This window comes from Elgaria multicarinata, chromosome 16, assembly GCF_023053635.1.
Source record: "Elgaria multicarinata webbii isolate HBS135686 ecotype San Diego chromosome 16, rElgMul1.1.pri, whole genome shotgun sequence".
In the NCBI taxonomy this organism is placed as follows: Eukaryota; Metazoa; Chordata; class Lepidosauria; order Squamata; family Anguidae; genus Elgaria; species Elgaria multicarinata.
Window position 1 is genome coordinate 31,496,514 of NC_086186.1, and position 22,260 is coordinate 31,518,773.

The 22,260-nt window shown below is 43.9% G+C and overlaps 1 protein-coding gene across 1 annotated transcript in view; it reads left to right on the forward strand.

Moving 5' to 3' along the window:
• The window catches only part of IQGAP1 (IQ motif containing GTPase activating protein 1), a 111,927-nt gene that overhangs the window by 57,262 nt on the left and 32,405 nt on the right, over positions 1-22,260 (forward strand). The window contains exons 14-23 of the mRNA XM_063142387.1: positions 2,837-2,961; positions 9,061-9,224; positions 10,262-10,352; positions 14,495-14,662; positions 14,918-15,060; positions 16,188-16,358; positions 17,325-17,408; positions 18,102-18,173; positions 18,935-19,004; positions 19,672-19,880. Of these exons, the coding sequence (XP_062998457.1) occupies positions 2,837-2,961; positions 9,061-9,224; positions 10,262-10,352; positions 14,495-14,662; positions 14,918-15,060; positions 16,188-16,358; positions 17,325-17,408; positions 18,102-18,173; positions 18,935-19,004; positions 19,672-19,880 (1,297 nt within the window). The remainder of the gene's footprint in view (positions 1-2,836; positions 2,962-9,060; positions 9,225-10,261; positions 10,353-14,494; positions 14,663-14,917; positions 15,061-16,187; positions 16,359-17,324; positions 17,409-18,101; positions 18,174-18,934; positions 19,005-19,671; positions 19,881-22,260) is intronic.

A 22,260-nucleotide genomic window follows, 5' to 3' on the forward strand; every position in this document is an offset into this window, starting at 1 on the left:
ACACCACGAGTGAAAGTAGATTTCATAGGTATCACCCTATCAAAGGATGGGAGAGCTTACCTCCCGAGGTCGAGGGCCACAATCCTACGCAAACTAGTCCTTGATGTCAAGGATCGCCCCTCAATCACCGCGTGGACGGTCCATAGACTAGGCTTAATATCAGCGACTACTGCAGTCATCAAGTTTGCAAGACTGCGAATGAGAATCCTTCAGAACTGGTTTCTCAGGTCGTTTGATCTCCGTACCGACGCCCTACGAACTCGACTGTCCCTTCCACTCTTGGTCCGCTCATCCCTAGTATGGTAGCTAATCGACAAGAATCTCCTCGAGGGACTTCCCTTCCACTTCCCAACACCGTCAAAGACTATCACTACCGATGCCTCCTTAATAGGATGGGGGGCTCATTGCGACTCCCCCCTCGTTCAGGGTCGATGGTTGAGATCGCAGAAAGAAGAACATATCAACCACCTCGAATTGCTGGCGGTAGAGAGGGCGCTGAAGGCTTTCGCATCGATCCTAGAAAAGCGCAGTGTGCTCATCGCCACCGACAACACTACTGTTGTGTGTTACCTCAACGGGCAGGGCGGCACAAGATCTCACCCCCTAACATGGTCAACCCTACGCATCTGGAACTGGTGCATAAGGAGAAGCATCCATTTGACTGCCATCCATGTAGCAGGAAAAGAGAACACCGTTGCAGACTTCCTAAGCAGATCCTTCCATACCGAACACGAGTGGCAACTCAATCCCAAGTCCAGGGAAGACCTCTTTCAATACTGGGGGTTCTTGATGGTCGACGTTTTTGCTACAGAAACCAATGGGGTATGCCCCAAGTTCTGCAGCAGAGCGGGCATGGGAAGGAACTCCTTGGGGGACGCTTTCACCAGGACGTGGAGGGGAACCTTGATTTACATGTTCCCACCATTTCCACTCCTAACATGTGTGCTAGCCAAGATCCAAATGGACGAATTGGACTGTATCCTGATAGCCTCTTGGTGGCCTTGACAACCGTGGTTCTCCCATGTCTTACGGCTGTTGAACCACAATTACATAAGGTTTCCTTCGATACCGACGCTATTGACTCAGGATGGAGGCAGGGTTCGACATCCGGACTTGTCGACACTGAAAATGATGGCGTGGAGGATAATCCCACACAAACCCTACACACGGAAATACTAACAGTTGATAAGATATTGTAAACCATCTCGTAAACCATCGACTAGAAGGTCATATGCCAGCAAATGGAAGAGATTCTCCATTTTCATCAAGGACAAAAATCTTCAACCGGACTCATACTCTTTTTGACATCTTGAAATATTTGCTCCCTCTGCACCAGCGGGGGTTGAAGCTGTCATCGATCAGGGTCCATCTAGCAGCTATCTTGGCATCGCATCGGGGCATCGACAACTTCTCACTTTTTTTCACCCGGTAACAAAGAATTTTTTACAGGGATTGAAAAACTTGATACCGACAACTAGACACATAGTTTCAGCTTGGAGCTTGTCGGTAGTACTGCATGCCCTAACAAGGAAACCTTTTTAGCCATTGGCCACTGTCGAGCTAAGATTGCTGTCCTTTAAGGTCACGTTCCTTGTAGCAGTAACATCTACACGATGTGCAAGCGAGCTCAGGGCATTAAGAGTTGATCCACCTTACCTGACTTTTCATAGAGATAAGGTTGTACTCCGTACTGACATAGCCTGCCTTCCTAAAGTAGTGCCAGCTTTTCACACCCCACAGGATATTGTGCTACCTGCTTTCTTTCCTAATCCTACAACTCCAGTGGACTCTGCTTTACATATGTTGGATGTTAGAAGAGCTATCGCTTTCTATAAATCACGGACTGAAAACTTCAGAAAGACAAAGCAACTCTTCGTTTGCTATGGGGAACCCCGTAAGGGTTTACCCGTGTCTTGTCAGCGCTTGTCGCACTGGATAACTCAGACTATTGAAATGACTTATTCTTTATCAAGTCTACAATTATCAGAAACTGTGACAGCCCACTCGACTAGAGCTGTGGCTACTTCAGTGGCTTTTTGTAGGGGAGTACCCCTTCAGGACTTATGCAAGGCAGCAACGTGGTCAACTCCATCCATGTTTGTCAGACGTTATAACCTCGTTGTCCGTGCACGGCAGGACTGTTCATTTGGAAGAGCAGTTCTCTCGGAAGTACTAAGATGACACACCAACCCACCTCCAGGTATGTCAGCTTGTTATTCGCCCGTATGTGTGATTCATAGAGACCACGAAGAAGAAATGCAGGTTGCTTACCTGTAACTGTAGTTCTTTGAGTGGTCATCTATGCATTCAGACAACCCACCCACCATCCCCACTTGGTGGTGTATTCTTTGATGTTTTTATATGGGGCTACAATGTCAGACTCCTGTAAACTGAGGTATAGGCGGGAACCGCATGCACATGCGCAGTAGCATTGGGGGATGGTTCCTGCCTATAATGTTATATTAAGCTATTTGAGGTTCCGGTTTAGGTCTCAGCGTGGGCGTAGAGCCCATATGTGTGAATGCAGAGATGACCACTGAAAGAACTACAGTTACAGGTAAGCAACCTGCATCTTCCTGCCACCTAATATTCTTTGTATTCATGTGGTCAGGATAGTTTTATTTCCTTATATGCCACCCTATTGGGGGCCAAATATTGTCAGGGTAGCTCACAGTAAAGGCAATATGCTTTGTTCTGCCATCCATCCCCTCCTGATCCCACTCAGGTTTAAGTCCTTTCTGCAAACATAGCTGTTGCCTGTTCCTCCGTTGCTCCTCTTTAAGCATTTGTGTTCTGCTGTTTCTCCTGGTGGCATTTTGTCTCTTTACCACGGCAGATACATTGATGACTTGCTGAAGCTGAAGACTCAGGTGAGGGCTGAAGGCACAGAGTTCATCACATGGAATGATATCCAGTCATGTGTTGACCGTGTGAACATTGCGGTGCATGAAGAACATGAGAGTAAGTAGCCATCCTGTGGGGCTGGGAAGGGAGGGCAGCTGAAGCCCTTCTGGGTTTCTTGGTTTGGGACCACCAAGGTCAACTCACCTAGCCGTTGGCCTGGTCCTAGAGCTGAGTTTGGAGCTAGAAGGTGCGCATGGGTTCTATTTCTGCCAAGGAGCCAGGGGAACATGTCTTTGGGTCAGTTAGTCAATGACCCTGAGTTTCCATCTGTCAAACAGGAGTGAAGGTGATTTTGCCCTAGGCCTTTTGGGGTTGAGCACTGGGAGAAACACAAGGGATGTCTAAATGTGGTGTAATCGTCACTTACCTAGCTGGTGGCCAGTTAAGCTGGCAGCCCTCACAGCAGCCTTCCTTGGCTAGCTCTTCAGGAGAATACAGTGGTTTTTCTTCTCCCCTGATTGTGGGAATAGATCAGTGCTGGCTCCAGTGGACAAGGCAGATGATCTTCCTTCTCTGTTGATACCCAAACTTTGGAGTGTCCTTATTTTGTCCTCAAATCTCGGCTGATGCATATGTGGGAGCGGGGTGGGTGGGGGGGCTCATAGAGCTGCTGCAGCATAGCACTCGAGGCAACCAGCTCGCTTTTGCTCTTGTTTCTTGCTTCTGTCCTCTTCCCACAGTGCATTACAGGCTGTCTTGGGGATGCAGCTGGGCTGAGCTTTGCTCTTCAAAAGTAGTCTTCAGATATATGAAAGGCTGCCATGCAGAAGATGGAGTAAACTTGTTCTCTGTTGCTCCAGTTAGTAGGACTAGAAACATTGGGTTGAAATGTCAGGGAGGCAGATGCCTGCTAAACATGAGGAGAAACCTCCTAATAGTGCGAGCTGTTCAGCAGTGGCATAATCAACCTAAGGAGGTAGCAGGTCCTCCTTTCCTGGAGATGTTTAAGCTGAGGCTGGATGCCCACCTGCCAGGATGTTGTAGCTGCGTCTTGCATAGTAGAGTCTGCACTGACGGTATAGAAATGCAATACATACATACATACCCGGTGCGGGAGGGCAGGGTAGTTTCTCCCCTTGAAGAAGTGACAAATTGACTCTCTCTGTGTGGTCCAGAGGGAGGCACCACCCCAAACTGAAGGAATGTCTTCCGTGGTGCTCTAACAACAGAAGCATAGTAAATTTTAGCACACTTTACAGTGACTTTGTTGCTTTAGAACAACCTTCCCCAGCCTGGTGCAATCCAGGTATTTTAATAATAATAATAATTCTTACCCGCCTTTCCCTCTGGATCGAGGTGGGGAACAACATTAAATACATAATACATAAAAGTAGTTAAAAGAGCATATAAAACCAATAAAATACTAAAATAACAATCACAACATATTAAAATTCTTAGGTTTAAAATTCATCTGGGTAGGCCTGCCGGAAGAGACTAGTTTTTATGGCTGTCTTAAACTCAGAAAGAGTATTAATGCGATGAATCTCCAGCAGGCCATTCCACGGTCTGGGGGTGGCAGAAGAAAAGATCCTCTGGGTAACAGTTGCCAGCCTAGTTGTGGCTGACTGGAGTAAACCCTTCCCAGAGGACCTGAGTGTGCGGGGCAGATTGTACAGGAGAAGGCGATCCTGCAAGTAGCTTGTGTAGTATTTATGGTTTCATATATCTAAAGAACTTCCTACAGCCAGTATACAAAGAATAACCTTTATTTCAAGTGAGTCACGATACATACAAAAACTGCCTCTCCCATGTCAGGTGAATGCATTTATACAAATCACTAGAACACTCACTCAAGTCAATTAACCCAATCAGCACACAATCATTACATCTTTCACTTTTTCAATTTTTTCAATTTTCGTACCCAAATCTTAGAGGTTTTCTCACAATTCATCCTCTAGATGTGATTACTGGTTTCTCTGCCAGCTCCATCTTTTTTTCTTCATTCTGTTCCATATTTACACTTCCACCACCTTCTTTCTCACTCTCCCTATCATGACTTTCCTCACTCATCCTTTCCCCAGATGTTTGTAAGTCCTTTCTATTTCTCCTATATAACCTTTCATCCTGCGTTTCCACCACGTATGATCTAGGATTTTGATGAAGCTCAATTACTTTTGCTGGTTGCCATATTCCTTCTTTCTGAATAATAACTCTTTCTCCCACATCCAGTGGTGGCAATAGCTTAGCCCCACGATCAAAATAAATTTTCTGCTTTTTCTGTCTTTTTTTAAACTGTTCTTGCACCCTACTATGTGAACTACCTTCTGGTTGCAGCAATGTCTTTGCTACAGGTAATCTTGTTCTCAACCTTCTTCCCATTAGTAGCTGTGCTGGGGACTGATTATCTAGCATAGGAGTATTTCTAAGGTCTAACAGGCAAAGATATATATCTGTATTATCCAAGCTATTCTTCTTTAAGATCTTTTTGACCGTTTGAATAGTTCTTTCAGCCATTCCGTTTGATCTTGCACAATATGGACTAGAAGTGACATGCACAAAATTCCATTCTTTTGCAAACATTCTGAATTCCTTAGAGTTAAATTGAGGACCATTATCAGATATTACAGTTTCAGGTATGCCATGTCTAGCAAATACAGATTTACAATGCACAACCACACATTTACTAGTTAGCATTTCCAATGCACAAATTTCCACAAATTTTGAATAATAATCTACTATCAAAAGATATTCTTTCCCATGAAACTCAAATAAATCTACTCCCAGCTTCTGCCAGGGTCTTTCTGGTATTTCATGAGGCAACATCGGTTCCTTTTGATTATTATTTCTGAAAGTTTGACATATCTTACAAGATTGTATTAATCCTCCTATTTGCATGCACATACCTGGCCAAAACATCACATCTCGAGCTCTTCTCTTACATAACTCAATTCCCAAATGACTTTCATGAATTAATTGCAACATTTCTTTCCTTAACTTTGGAGGCACAATCAGCCTGTCATTTTAAATAATAATCCATCATACACACTTAATTCCTCTCTATAATTCCAATATGGCTTAAGTCCTTCAGATACTTGTGCTTTCCTTTCTGGCCACCCTGACAAAATAACTGCTTTTAATTCTTGCAGAATATTATCTTCTGATGTTATTAATTTGAATTCCTTATATATTGAGTCAGAAATAGGTAAACAAGACATTAGCAGATTTACAGCCACTTCAGCTTCTTCAGTGTTAAAATTTTCTCCTGATGTCATATAAGGTCTTGATAATGCATCAGCTATTTTCAACTCTTTACCAGGTTTATATTTTACATTCAAATGGTATTTCTGTAATGTTAACAACCATCTCTGAATTCTTAGAGGAGCAGCATGTAATGATTTTTTAAAAATTACTTCCAGTGGTTTATTATCAGTTTCAACAGTAATTTCTCTACCATATATATATTGATGGAATCTAGTACACCCAAATACAATAGCCAACATTTCTTTTTCTATTTGTGGATATGATTGCTGACACTCATTCATTGCCTTAGAAGCATATACCACTGGTAAACCTCCTTGCAGCAAAACTGCTCCTAATCCTGTACAACTAGCATCTACTGATACAACCACAGGTTCATTAACACTATAATATCTTAGCACAGGAGCTTTTGCTACTATCTGTTTTAATTCATTATATGCTTCTTCATGACTCTGGGTCCATTCAAACTCTACCTCCTGAGTTAGAAGTTGTCTCAAATTAGTTGTCAATGTAGCAAGATTTGGAATGAATTTAGCCAAATAATTGACCATGCCTAAAAATCTCTGTAACTCCTCTTTATTTTGAGGACTTCGCATTACATTAATAGCTTCAATTTTACTTCTATCAGGTTTTATTCCTTCTATAGTCAAAATATGTCCCAAATATTTGATTTCACTCATAGAAAATTTACATTTATCTTTGTTCAATTTCAAATTCTTTAATCTACATCTTTCTAGAACTTGTCTAACTCTTTCATTATGTTGTTGTTGTGTCTTTCCCCATATCAAAATGTCATCAATATAACACACAACTCCTAACCCTTCAAACACTTGTTGAATGGCTCTTTGATATATTTCAGGCGCAGATGAGATACCAAAAGGCATTCTAGTAAATCTATATCTGCCAAAAGGTGTATTAAAAGTACATAGTCTGGAACTCTTTTCATCCAGTTTGATCTGCCAGAATCCATTACTAGCATCCAACACAGAAAACACTTTTGCACCTGACGACTCACTAGTAATTTCATCTACTGTTGGTAATTAAAAGTATTCTCTTCGGATTGCTTTATTCATATCCCTTGGATCCAAACAAATTCTTATTTGATCTTTACCAGGTTTGTCCACAATTACTATTGAATTTACCCATTCAGTAGGTTCTTCTACTTTAACAAGTACACCCATTTGCTCCATTCTTCTATGTTCTTTATCCACTTTTGCTCTTAACATAACTGGAATTTTACGAGAAGCGTGCACCACTGGTGTTACCTGTGGATCCATTTTAATTACATATTGACCTGGCAAACATCCTAATCCCTGTAACACATCTTCATATTGTTTAGATATTTCTATTCCTTCCTCTCCTTCTAACAAATTTACTCTTTTCACTAAATCTAATTCAATAACTGCTTTTAAACCCAAAATTGATTGTGCTTCAAAATCTACTACTTGAAATTCTAACTCAAATTCTTTCCCTTTATATGTAAATTTCATAACACACTTCCCAAATACTTCCAATCTTGTACTGGAATAGGTAACTAATCTTGTGTTTGATTTCTGTAAACATTCATTCTGGAATTTCTTAAAAGTTTTTAAGGATATAACATTAGCCTGTGCCCCAGGGGGAGTGTAACCCCATCCAGTTGGTCATGGAACAGACCAGAAGGGAGGCAACCCCGGACTTAATCCCTCTTTCAGAATACTAGAACCCAGGGTCATCCCATGAAGCTGATTGGTGGGAGATTCAGGACAAATAAGAGGAAGTACTTCACACAGCATATAGTTAAATTATGGAACTTGCTACCACAAGATGTAGTGATGGCCACCAATTTGGATGGCTTTTAAAAGCCATCCAAATTGGATGAATACATTTGGATGTATTCCTGGAGGCGAAGGCTATCAATGGCTACTAGCCCTGATGGTTGTGTGCTATCTCCAGTATTCGAGGCAGTAAGCCTGTGTGCACCAGTTGCTGGGGAACATGGGCGGGAGGGTGCTGTTGCACCATGTCCTGCTTTGTTGGTCCTTGGCCGATGCGTAATGTTGGGAAACTGAGCATGACTTATTTATTTATTACATTTTAGAGCATCCTTAAATGTCTGTCAGTACAAAATACAGTAATTTTAATAAGGAATGGAAGAAACTGTGCTGGGGGATCTTCGACAAAGGATTTAAAAAATAATTCCCCATGGCTTCGATATTTCCAGAAAGTTTACATCTTTTAAAGTATATAGTTTTTAGAAATCGTTTTGGCAGAGTAAAGACTTGGTAGCAATATATAACACCTTCATTAGCTAAATCTGTTCAATTTTTCACTGGGAAAAACGGTCTAGGAGGATTTTTTCCTATTTTTTTTTGGTGGGGGGTGGTTTCAAGCCTTCATATCTCTGTTTATGTTTGGTTTGTTTTTAATTGGTTGTGTGACTCTGTTCCATTTTACATAATTTAACCCTGTTTTTATTAACTGTTTTAGTAACATGTTAAATGTGGAAAGATCTATCAACATTTTTGGTTAAATTTCTGTGAACCCACCCTTGTTGTCCCTCAGCAGGCAAGACAGGTTGCTAAAAGGTATTCTGGATTAACCAGTGCCTCCTTTTGGGATTGTGAATACCAGTGCCTTTGCAAGATCCTTTCATTTTTAGGAGACACTCTCTCTCTCTCTCTCTCTCTCTCTCTCTCTCTCACACACACACACACACACACACACACACATGGATGCCCTGAAGTATCAGTAAACGTTGGATAAAGAACAGGAATAGTGTTGCCTTTTCCCCTTGAAAAGGTGACAAGAACATGAGGGAGGAAAACGGATGCTTGAAAGCTTCAAACGCTTGGCTGGCTAAACAAGATTACTGTAACGGGTAGACCAATTGGGGTTATTTCTTGTCATCTTGCCAGATTCTGTCTCCTTGTGCTAACTAACTACATTTTTTTTCCATTCTGTCATTTTTTATTCCAGGGATCTTAGCAATTGGATTCATCAATGAGGCTTTGGATGAAGGAGATTCTAAAAAGACCTTGCAGGCACTACAGATTCCTGCAGCAAAACTGGAGGGGGTGACTGCCAAAGTAGCACAACATTACCAAGATGTGCTGCTCCGTACAAAGAGAGAGAAAGCTCAGGTAAATGGAATCTCTATAGCTGGTGGACATTTGGCTCCAGTGCTTTTAAGGCTTGAGCGCTAGTCACCCTGGTGGGTGATCTTCACCTGGGAATGGATTGGGGGGAATGCATCCCTATTGGTTCTTTTGGACCTCTGAGTGGCATTCGATGCCATCAACCATGATATCCTTCTGGACCACCTGAGGGAATTGGGGGCACTGCTTTGCAGTGCTTCCACTCCTTCCTCTCGGGACGGTCCCAGATAGTGGCACTTGGGATAGTTGCTCCTCGAAAAAGGAGCTGTTATGTGGAGTCCCCCAGGGCTTCATCCTATCCTCGATGCTGTTTAATATCTACATGAAACCACTGGGAGAGATCATCAGGGGATTTGGGGCCGGCTGTTATCAGTCTCACCAAAGAAGTCCTGAAACAGAGACAAATATTGCATCTGGTGGGTGCTCCAAGGGCTATTCCAAAGAAGAATTATATTAGTTCCACATAAGAATTAGGATGATGTGCAGGTCATATTAGACCTAAATTGGCTAAACAAAATGTTACAGAAAAATATATTTAAAAGCTTATATAGTTCCTTCTTGAAGATGCTTGGCTAGGAAATCAATCACTCTTTCCCTGAAAACAGGCCCCCGACTTTACACCATGGGAGGGGGAGTTTCTCAGCTCCTCTGTGAGAAACCAGGCACGACAAACAAGGTGCTTGGCATAGGCCTTGCAGCTGCAAAGCTTGTTGACATATTGAGCAGTACTTGCTTGGATCAATTAGGGTGTGTGAGAGGCCTGCTTGAAATTGGGCCTATTTTCGCTAGCCAAAACCTGCTAAAATCTATTCACTATGTTAATGTACAAAAGCATTCATGCCGCACATATAGAACACTGTGTCAACCCACTACATGACCCTAACCACAGGAGGCTTTTTACCTCCCAAGCCCCTCTGCCTATTGGGAAGAACTTAACCCCTGGGTCCTTTTCCTTTTCCTTCCTCCACCCCACCACAGTGAATGATGGGTTGGGGATGAACATTTCTTTACTTTCCATTCAGGAAACCCGGGATGAAACTGCTGTTCTCTGGCTGGATGAAATTCAGGATGGGATTCATCAGTCAAACAGGGACACAGAAGAAGCACAAAGGTGTAAGTCTTCCTTTTATGTTTCAGACGTTTTAGAAGTGACTTTGTCAATCTTTATTTGCATCTGAAGATGCAAAAGTACTGGTAGGGGCTGTGTTAGGGGAAGCAGAAGACTTCAAGATGGACCCACAGCTGATTTAAACACTGCTATTTTTTCTCCCTGCAGTTCTTGTCAGGTCCAGCCTGTACCCTAATACCAAGTCTTATTACAACTGCTTTAGCCCAAAAGGCCGAATATTTTAATTCATAGGATTGGCTGAGATGTTTTACTATACTTTTGTCTCTTGGAACTTTGCGCTTGACCAAAGATGTAATTGTAAAATTATCAATGATCTTCATACCTGGAGGTGATCCCCAAAAGGGCTACTCCTCCCACTTGCTTCAGAGGCAGGGATATGGAAATGATGCCATGCTTTGTTCCCACCAGTGATAGAAGCCTCCCCCTGTTCTAGTCTTACCTGCTTCAGGGCAACAGAACTTTTGAAGAGCTCCTCTTGTGCTAGCAGCCAGGTTCAGCATTAGCTTACGTGGGTGAGGGAAGCTCCTGCCACATGTTTGCTGTTTCCCATTAGTCTAGGAATGATATGCGGGGGAAAGTACTGAATGTGGAGCAAGTTGTAACAATGACTGGGTTTGGACGACACAATAGTCAACGGTTGATTAAATTCTCCATGGTAGACTAAATAGTCCACCATCGACTATTGAGTCGTCTGTGAGGCAAAAAACACCCCACGGTTGGTTATTTCAATGAAATAACCAACTCCAATAATCAACACTGTGCAAAGTTGATTCTCTGCGCAACCGTTGATCATTATGTTGTCTGTTGGGCTCCGTGGATTATGTCCCCTGCCTACAGAGTTGCAAGGCAAGAGCGGAAGAAACCCCTGCTGTTCTTGCCCAGTGGGGCTCTATAGGCAGCGAAAATAATCCTGTCCCGGGAAGCGCTTGGGGAGATGTCGATTGTTTTGTCCCTGGGTGATCGCAGATCGCGGTGCCCCAAACGCATCCCAGGACAGGCCCATTAGTTTTGATGCTGAGGCTGAAGAGAGCGGCCGCTGACAGTTCTCTCTCTGGCCTTGGTATAGAAACAAATGGGGATGCACGTGCTGCAGAGGGATACCTGAGGCCTCTGCTCATGACACATATGGGCTCTGTGCAGAGCCTCATTGCAGGAAACTTCTGCAGCTGAGGAGTTTTCGCAGGACCTCTTCCCCCACCACCCTAGTGGTTCCCACCAATTCCCTCAGCTCGCTTTTGACAGCCATTGTGTGCGCCTCGTAGGAAGCTTCTGTCATCATTTGCTGTTTCAAAAAGTGTTTTTGACAAAGAGCTGAGGTTTTTCTTTCTTCCTTACTATCAAAACATTTCCATCTGTCTCCTTGCTTTAATTTGTTTTGTTGTTCACGACTTTCACTATCCCCCTCACAGACAGATGGCCCTCAGGCCACCTTTCCATAAGTGCACCTGCTGCGGGACAAAACATCCGCCCTCAGACGGGCACTTTCTCTGCCTTGCTAGAGTGAAGCAAGTGAGAAAAAAGAGGTCAGACCAACTAAAAGCCGCACTTTGAAAGCAGGTGCTGGAACCAGTTGAAGTCCGTATCATTGAAAGATATGGCAAATCTGCCAGTCTCGCCCTCACACAGCCCATGTACGAGCTGGCTGCAGCATCGCACTGCACGAAGTCTACGATCCCTCCACTTTGGGCTGATGTTTGGTGCTTACACTGGCAAAAAGGCTGGCAAAAAAGGCAAAAGTCTCTAAGCAGGCTAGTCTTCCTCCTTCCAACCCCAAAAGGAAAAAGACTTCTAAAAAATCATACTACTTTGTTCAAGATCAAGCATTGGGCTCCCATGCCCCCTATAACTCTGTGTGAGCTTCTTAAGACCGAGAATGGCCTTTACAGGCTCGCTCCAACTCCCAGTACACTAACTTGAGCATGGATATTGAGATCCCCCAGAACAACAAGCTGGGTGGACTCCAACACCAACCCTGAGACTACACTGGCTAGCTCAGGAAGGGAGACTGTTGAACAGCGGGTTGGACGGTACACCAACAGAATCCCTATTTTGTCCCGGGCACCCACCTTCAGATACACACATTCGAACCCTGCAGACTGTGGGACAGGGCACCTGGTCAGGGGGATGGAATCCCAATAGACCACTGGCACTCCACCTCCCCGCCGAGAACCCTGGTGGGCAAAGCTGAGAGAGATTAACTCCCCCAGCTTCATCCAACCAGGTCTCTGTGATATAGGCCAGGTCAGCATGCTCATCCAGGATCAAGTCCTGGGTAGCCGTTGTTTTCCCATTAACCAACCTGGTGTTCATCAGCAGCAATTTCAACCCAGGAGGTCTGTTCCCCCTGTCCCTCTCCCAGCATAGTTCATCCCACAGGCAACCAAGGCAGTTTCCATTCTGAAACCAAGCCTGAAGCCCGATTGAAATGGATCTAGATAAGAGTGCCTGGAATTGTACTGCAACCACTCACACAAACATTTTGCCCAGGAAAGGGCAAAATTTTGCCCACCACCCTGTAATTGTTAACATTCTCTGGGTCCAGGTTTTCCAGGAGTGGCTTGATTACCACCTCCTTTAAAGAGGCCAGCACCATTCTCTTTCCCCGGGAGGAATTTACAATCTCCTGAATGTTTAATAGGATGGAGAGAACCAGTGGGATACATACATCTCTGAATACAAATGCCACAGGAAGGAAAAGAAGGGACATACTGAAGTAACATTACTCTGCACATCAAGGAGGGCATAGAGTTAAATGAACTAGACATCTCAAAAGGGGCTGAAGGAGCCAGTCCCAGATAATTTAGTACTGGAGACATGGTATCACCTCCCCTCCCCAACCCAAATGCTCAGGGTGATCTTGAGATGGAGAATGGAATCAAGGACATATTGAAAGGTGAAAGTAGTCATTTATGACTTCATTTACACCCACATATACAAAATAAATATATGTTCCAGTCATGAGAAAGAAAGAATTCTAGACAGTCTAAATGACTGTGTTCTAGAACAATTAGTCAGGAAATTGAGCAAAGGAGAGACAATCCTGGATTTAATCCTAACTCTGCAGTCTGGTACCTACTTTCTTGGGAGTAAGCTCCATTAAACTCATTGGAACGTCTCAATTGATATATAGTCCTGCATTCTAAGGCCTAATCTACACCAAGCAGGATATAACACTATGAAAGCTGCATGAAAGCAGCATGTAAGAGACAATATCCACACTACTGCTTTATAGCGGTATTGAAGTGAACTGACAACTGTTGGTGCCCATTTACACATACTATATACCACTTTCATAGTGCTATATCCTGCTTGGTGTGGCTCCTGCCTTTTATATACCACTTTCATAGTGCAATATCCTGCTTGGTGTAGATTAGACCTATGTGACGTCTAGGGCCCTTTTTACACCATACAGGTGTAGAGGGAGGGAGGACCTCATGATATTCTGATTGTGAGATCCTCCCCTTAGTCCAAACACACACGCGACATTCTAGGAGGAAGGAGGGATGTTGTGCCCACCATTTTTTTTAATAGAAGATGAGCGCACGTGCGCTCCAACTAAAGGTAAGATTTTACAAAAACAAAAAATACCTGCTTCCCCCCTCCCCTCCCGATAGGCACGGAGTGCCTGAAGAGTTCCATGCCTGGTTCCTGGTTCCCACCTCGTTGCATTTACTTGCGAGGAAGTGGGACTAAGCTGGGACGGGTGTCCACACATCTCCCGTAGTCTCAGGACAATTCCGAGACCACAAGAAGAATTGGGTTTTCCCAGGTATTATTTAACCCTGGGAAAACCCGTGCTCGTCCCCGCTTGCCCCTGGGAGTCCCTGTGCATCATTTGGATACACAGGGACTTGGCCGTGACCAGCCCGGATTTTTGGGCTGGTGTAGAAATGGCCTAGGACATGGTACAAGGTGTTTTGTTGGCTGAACTAGGAAGAATTACCACAATGATATTGGGGTGGGGTGAGGCAAGAAAGTCTGACACAGTAACATTTGATTTCAGAAGTAAAAGGAAAATAAAATCTCTAGAGAGCTGGGGTGTTATTTAAAAGCATTAATGGAAGCTTAGCTAGAATGTATTTGCTGATAAGGTTATCTTAAAGGCTTACCTTGTACTTTATTCAAGTTTCCTTAGGAATTTTGGCCATTAATGAGGCAGTGGACCAGGGTGATGATGGAAAAACTCTTAGCTTCCTGCGTTCAGCTGATGTTGGACTGTATGGTGTAACCCCAGAATGTGCAGTTACATACCAACAGGAACTGGAACAAGTCAAGAGAACAAAACTGGCTGCAGGTAAAGAGGGGTGGCATTTGTTAAGGAAGCTGTAGAAGAAATTGGCAGAGTCTTCACTGTTTGGGGGTGAGAGGAGGTGGTCTAAGGAAGGGTTTTCTGCTGACCTGGTGAGATTATTTGTCCAGCTAGGCCAGTGTTGGGACCTGGTGCATGCTAAGCATATTTTCTGCCATTGAGCTGTCGACCTGGAGGCGACAAAAGTGAGCTGTGTAGGAAGCGTGGCTTGAGCAATGAGATGACATTATTTTCTTCTAGGGGACAATGGTAGTGAGTGGACGAAACACTGGGTAAAGGGAGGCTACCATTATTACCACAACCTACGCACCAAAGAAGGAGCCTGGGAAGAGCCCCAAGGATTTGTACAGAATAGTACACAGCTCTCCCGGGAGGACATCCAGGTAGGTAGAGAATGTGTGTCCGCTGGTCCTCAGTACCATCTGGGTCAAGTAGATGTTCCACTAGTGTCTGATGGAAAGAGAAAACTGTTGCAGAGAACTTGTTGCGCTATTTAGTCCCACACCTGTTTGAGCCTTTTGGGTTTCACCCTTTTGTGGCTTGGAGTAGTAGGTTTTGCAGTATCTCAAAGACCCCAAATTCCCTTGCCTGGCCTGCTGAGGTTTGTTTATGACTTTGGGTGCTTCCACTGCAATATTTCTCAGCAGTCTTTGTTTAAACATCTATCCTGCATTTCTCAAGTAAGCAACTAATGCTAAAACATAAAATGACCATAGAATTCCTGCAGCAGAGGGAGACATGGGGGCCTTCGAGCCCATTCGATCTCCTTGGCTTAGGTACCAGCTGTCATGTGTCTCCTCCCCTTCCAGTCCAACTGGTCGTCGTAAGAACTATTATGTAGTTTTGAGAATTGGAGCCCAAGGTTGCTTGTTTCTTTGTTCCCTCCCCATCCCCTTTTCCTTTTGTTACCTTATTTGGTACAAAATCTGTGGGCAGGACTGGTTTGGTTTTGTCACCTTTGTACAGCACCTACAAAATTGTAACCATTTCCAGAGGGATAGCGTTGTTTTTCTGTTGCAGGCAAAACAGAGTTGTGGTTTCTTAAAAACCAAGGAATGTATTATACCATAACCTTAAGGCACTTTATACTTTATACATAAACATTCTAATATAGTAGAAGTAAATATATGAAAATACGTTTTTTAAAAACGGGTGTAAGCAGCAGCCAACTAAAATAAAGCCACCAACCAGCAGTAGGGAAAAGTACTCCGCCTGACAAGCCCAAAGTCTCAGAGCCCCTTCAGAAAGGAGGTGCGGGGTTGGATGCTGCTACTGACAGAGGTTCCTCATGCTTCCCTCTACCAAGCACACTTCTGAGTTTGGCGGGATAGAGAGAAGGGCTTCTTCTAAAGATTTTAATACCCCAGCAGATTCATAAAATAAATGTCTGTTGCCTGTGACTGGCAACTCCTGCTCAAAATCAGATCCTGTGTTGCTGTTGAAGGAGAATGTGCATTTCAGGAATTTTTTTGGTTTTGGTTTTCTTCTTCCCCCGGCAACTGGGATCTAGAGTGCCATCTCAGCAGTGACTGCTGCATACAACCGAGAACAGCTCTGGCTGGCCAACGAGAACCTGATCAGCAGGCTACAGGCTTGCTGCCGTGGCTACCTCATTCGCCAGGAGTTCAACACCAGGATGCATTTCTTGAAAAAACAAGTTCCGGCCATCACTTGCATCCAGGTACAGAGGCCCTTGGCAAAGGGATCGAGAAACTACACAAAGAGAGAGGGAGACAAAGGGAGGGAGGCAAATTAGAGGAGGGGCAGTAAGGAGCTTGCATGTGAGATGGAGGGGGTGAGGGCCCTGAGTCAGGGGCATGAGCTGCTCTTGCTGTGTGGCTGCTTCGTTCAGGAGCTTGCGTACACAGATGCACACAATGGCCCATTTTGTTCTCATTCATTTGTTAGTGGCAGCTGGCTGGGGCACATTGTGTGAATTTGAGCTGGCCACACTGTGTTCTGAGGCATTATGGGCTGTAGTACTTCACTGCTATGGAAAGATTGGCTCTGCTGTCAGAGCCATGGGCTCCTCTGGTGGGATTAGTTTGTACATCACAACAAGGGCCCCTGCGGCACTGCCTCTCTCCCCGGCAATATATCATTTGGGATTGCAGCTCACCCTTTAGTTTGGGAGAGTTTCTTCGTTTGACCTTTGATTATAACCTTCCTTTCTCCTGCTCTTACCTCTTCCCAATCTGTCCTTGGGGGGCTTGTTCTAGTTTAACATTCCCCATCTGGGAGCTGCCATTCCCTGGAACTCAATCGAAATCTCTTCCATGGATGGCCACTGTTTGGTGCCTCATTTTCAAAACTGGATGAGGCAGGAGAGAGAGAGAGCAGGTGAATCTATCAAGAACCCAGAACATGTTTGCTCCTCACAACTGGCCTTGGTCCTTGGTACGTGGGTCCATGCTGGGTCCTTATCTGGGCTGGCTTGACCTGTAACAAGGGCTTCCCACTTCAGCAGCTTTGTTGGACTCTGTAGAGCTGAGCAGTGGCAGCCCCAGCTGTTGGTGGTTTGGACACAAAAATACATCTTAATTTTGGAGGTGCAGCTGGAGGTGGGCAGAGGTGGGAGGGGGAGTATGCCAGGTTTTCCAAAGTACAGAGGCATACAGGACACCCAACATGTTTGGTTTGGTTTCAGTCTCAGTGGCGTGGCTACAAGCAACGGAAGGGATACCAAGATCGCTTGAAGTACCTGCAAGCACACAAGGATGAAGCAGTGAAGGTAAATCTGTTCCCAAACAAGGCTGAGGGGATTGGATCCCTCCCTCTGCTCCTTTAATCCCCAAACATGCCTCTTCTACTAACAGGAATGGAAAGGACTGCTGCTTTTTCTTCCTCCTTGCATTGGCCAAGTTCAGTGGGCTCCAAGTACCCAATGTGTGTGAAATCAGCCATGTGGCTTATGTATCAACAGTCCTCAATTCCTAATTTCATAGAATCATAGAATAGTAGAGTTGGAAGGTGCCAATAATGCCATCGAGTCCAACCCCCTGCTCAGTGCAGGAATTAACCTTAAACCCTGACAGATGGCTGTCCATTTCACTGTTTTTATGTCATTGTTTTGCCTATGGCACATGGGAGAAGAGCTCACCCATCCACCCCCAGTAAAGGCAGGACATATAGAGCCTTCAAGCTCTTCCTTATTGGTTTCCGAGGATTTTTAATGAAAGAAGATACAATTGCTCTTAAGATTGACAGTTTGTTTGTTTTTGTTTGTTTTCATTCTTCCATCCTCCCCAAATAGCATGAAAATTTAACCTCACAATTTCTGTCTTAATAGAGTTAATTTTATAACCTGAAATTAAGCTATGAAGATCTAGTCATTTTATTACTTTACTTCTGGACTCTGTGGGACAAATTCTTCCATTACTGCTCAACTTGTGGCCCCTCCTCTTCCTTTTTCTGTCTTCCACAGATTCAAGCAATGACAAGGATGTATCAGGCCCGAAAGCGGTACAAAGATCGGCTGCAGTACTTCCGAGATCATGTAAGAACCTAGTGATCCTTTTAGGCTTGCTTTGCCAGCCAACCAATAGAAACTGCCTGCACCGCCTTAACCCCCCTACTCCTCCATACTTGGACAAGCAGGGCTTCCACTAGCGATTGGGCTATACCACTTGGGAGGAGGTGGGCAACCATCCAAGTCCCCAGTTTCCACTGGCCTGTCCTAAGTTTCTTCCCTGATTCAGTAGTATGTATGTAACCAGAGTCTAGGCAGAACGGGGAAGGAGAAACAAGCAACCCCCTTCTTGAGCATGGGGTTCCAATTTCCAAATCAAGAGACAAAATTTACTACAAGAGTACAAAAGTGAAGTAACCACTAAAAAAAAGGTTGCTGTCCTACAGAAAGCTCTTCATAATAAATTACTCACATGTAGGAATCACAGCATCTGGAGTTAGTCAGGAGAGGAAGTGAAGGTTCACACAAAGGATCCTATTCCACATTTATTTGTCTTTGCCAAGGAAGGGGCAGAAGTAACTAATTATCACCTTTTGGCCTGATAGATAAAGCTGGGAAAATGCAGCTCAGAGAGAAATGGCCTTGGCCCTTCCCTCAAACGGAATACATCTGATGGCCCAGAAAATGTGTGTACTATTTAGGAAACCATATAAGAAACAAGTTCCCTAGCCAAAAATGCATACAGCTATAGGTAAATGAGCACTGAGAGACAGTGCTGACCCAAATGCACTGTTGTATGCTTGCATTGGGACAGGATACCAAAGTGTCTGCTCTTGTTTCCTACCTAGATCAATGACATTGTGAAAATCCAAGCCTTCATACGTGCTAATAAAGCTCGTGACGACTACAAAACCTTAAGTGAGTCCTGCAAGGGAGAGAGGGAGGGAGGCTCACCTGGCTGTGCCAGTCATGTTCTTAACTGCACCTCTTAAGGGAAGAGTCTGTGGCTTTTCCTCTGTGTGGCAACCACACAGTGCAATCTGTGGGCAAACTGAGCTGTGCTTCAGACGATTGTGCTGTTGGGGGACGAAGGGTCCAAGGGGCAAAATGTATTTTTTATTTTATTTATTTATTTATTTATTTGTTTATTACATTTTTATACTGCCCAATAGCCGAAGCTCTCTGTAGAAGGTAATGTAGAATGAGGAATACCTTGGTGGCTGATTGAACTCCGCTTTTACTGACCTTCTATAGCTGGCATTGCAAGATTACCATGGCAACAGCTACATCTATCTCTGCATCACTACAGTCTTGGAAGTGGTGCACAATGTGTGATCCATACTAAAGTTAAGAAATGGATCACACTGTATCACTTGCCCTTAATCTAGCTGCTTAGAATCCATATCTGACTCTTTCACACTTCCCATCATAATTGCAAGTGGCTTCTTTGTAGAGATCTGCTTTCCTGTTCAAGCCTTTAATTCCAAACTCATGGCTTTCCTTTTGCACCAGCCAAACCCATCCAGCGTCATTGAGATGGGCAATTCCTTACTGTTCTTTGGTTGGTGTCTTTCTCTTTTCACAGTTAATGCTGAAGACCCACCTATGGCTGTTGTCCGGAAGTTTGTCCACTTGCTGGATCAAAGTGATCAAGATTTTCAAGAGGAACTAGACCTAATGAAACTGCGTGAGGAGGTTGTGACCTTGATTCGATCCAATCAGCAACTGGAGAATGACCTCAACCTCATGGATATAAAAATTGGGTTGCTGGTAAAAAACAAAATCACACTGCAGGTACAGCATACTCGATCTTGTAAGGAGTCTAGGAGGATCGCAAGCCCATGGCCCTGTTGTAGTGTTACCAAATTGTACACAAGCAACAGTAACTGTACACATGTTTGTGAGTAATAATAAGTTCATAAGAATTTCCCTCTAGAAATTCATAAGACAAGAAAATATTTATTTATTAATTGCATTTCTCTCCTGCCCAATACCCAAAGCTCTTCACAAAAATTAAAACCTTAAAATACAACAAGAATTGCCCTGCTAGACCTAATTAATGATCCACATATTGCAGCTGAATGTTGTTGAGAAGAAGCTTGCAAGCTTCTGGTGTTATTGCACATAACTGGCAGTCACAGGCATTGACTGGGTTCGGACATCATGATAACCTGTGATGGGTTAATTAACCCACCATAGTTTATTGTGTTGAGTGGGAGTTTTTTTAACCCATGATGGATTATTTGGCCAAAATAACCCACAGTCCATAGAGTGCGTTATTTAACTCATCATGGGTTATGTAGTGGTCACCATGCTTGTTTTGGCTGGCTACAGAGCTATGAGGCAGGAGAGGTCAAAACAGCTGCTGCTCTGCTCTTCACTGGCTTATCATAGAATCATAGAATAGAGTTGGAAGGGGCCTACAAGGCCATCGAGTCCAACCCCCTGCTCAGTGCAGGAATCCACCCTAAAGCATCCCTGACAGATGCTTGTCCAGCTGCCTCTTGAATGCCTCTAGTGTGGGAGAGCCCACAACCTCACCAGGCAACTGATTCCATTGTCGTACTGCTCTAACAGTCAGGAAGTTTTTCCTGATGTCCAGCTGGAATCTGGCTTCCTTTAACTTGAGCCCGTTATTCCGTGTCCATGTGTTCCTACAGATTAGGAACACATTAAATCAACAAAGTCAGCAATGTAGAAGAGGCAGGCTATGAGGTTCAGTCCCAGTCCTGCAACCCTCCAAGTTGTTATAGGCTTTTCAATGCTTTTAGAGTTAGGGTGCTGGGTTTTCATAGTGCATTGAGTGCCTCCTTGGTAGAGGAAACAGGCTATGCGGTTTGGTCCTGATCCTGCAAACGCCCAGGTTTCCTAGGCATCTCACCTTTTTTGGAACACTTGAGATTTTCGCTCCTCTGGAGTAAATGTGCAGGGGTTTGATGGTGGAGCGGGTGCCTCCCAAGTAAGAGAGCTGTGTGTGGAGTTTGATCCCGTTCGTGCAAGCATTCAGATGTGAAACAGCACTACTGCTCAGATGGGAATATTGCAGCAGGACAGGGACAGGGTATTGCAGTACCTTAATAAGCTTACTAACGTGCTCGTGTGGTGGGGATCATAGGCTATTAGTAGTTTATTAACCCATTGTTGGCTAACGTGACATCTAAATGCAGCCATCGTGTCTCTGAATATTTAGGTTGTTTCACTAGATCCCAGCAGATGACCTCAACTGTTAAAAGCACATCTAAATCCCCAAGACAGGATTCAACTCTTTTTTTTATTGTATTTTATTATTTTAGGTAAAACAATACAAATAAACAACAGTTCCCCGCCCCCATGAGAGTACCGCTGAAAAATATGGATAGCAAGGACAAAACAAAGTTTCTAGTAGCAAAAGGGGAAAAAAAGGTCTTCCAACAGTCAAATAAAAGTAGTGTTCCAAAGATCACCACGGGTAGCTGGAGGTCAATATCCATGTTCCTTAGTAACCACATAAGAAATAAAATTAAACCAAGTTTTATAAAAAGTGGTGTTGCTGGTGTTGCTTCTTCAGTTCCGGGTTTCATTTATTAACTTGTCCATAAGCTGTGCCAGCCAGATTTCGAATGGAACTCCATCCAGGGATCTCCAGAATTTGGCTATAGTGAGGCTAGCCACTGTCATCAGGTGAGTTGTGAGGCCCTTTTGGGTAAGATCTAGTGCTGTCCCATCATATATTGATAGGAGGGCAATTTTAGGATCGAGTAGAATAGTTTGGTTAGTGATGAATTCAGCCTCATGAAAGATTTTTCCCCCCAGAAGACAGAGACTAATGTCCAATCCCACCACATGTGGAAGTAAGAACCAATGTTGCTACCACAATTCCTCCAGCAAGACGCTGAGATGGTGTTGTTAATTTTACTAAGTTTTGGATACTCTTGAGAGCATTCTCTTGGACTCATGCAGAAGTTGTTTTAAAGCTCTTTTGTTACAGATATTATTCCACAGAGTTTCATCAATTGCCTCCAATCGGGCTTTGAGTGAGTTTAAGGGTGTTAACAAGGCAGAAATTATCACTTTGTCAATCTGGAAAAGTAGCCCCTTACCCAGTGGATTACAAATATACATTAAATTTTCAAAAGTGGTTAAAGTACGAGTAGCTTTTTCACATACAGTTGGTTGCTCTGTGAGATGAATAACT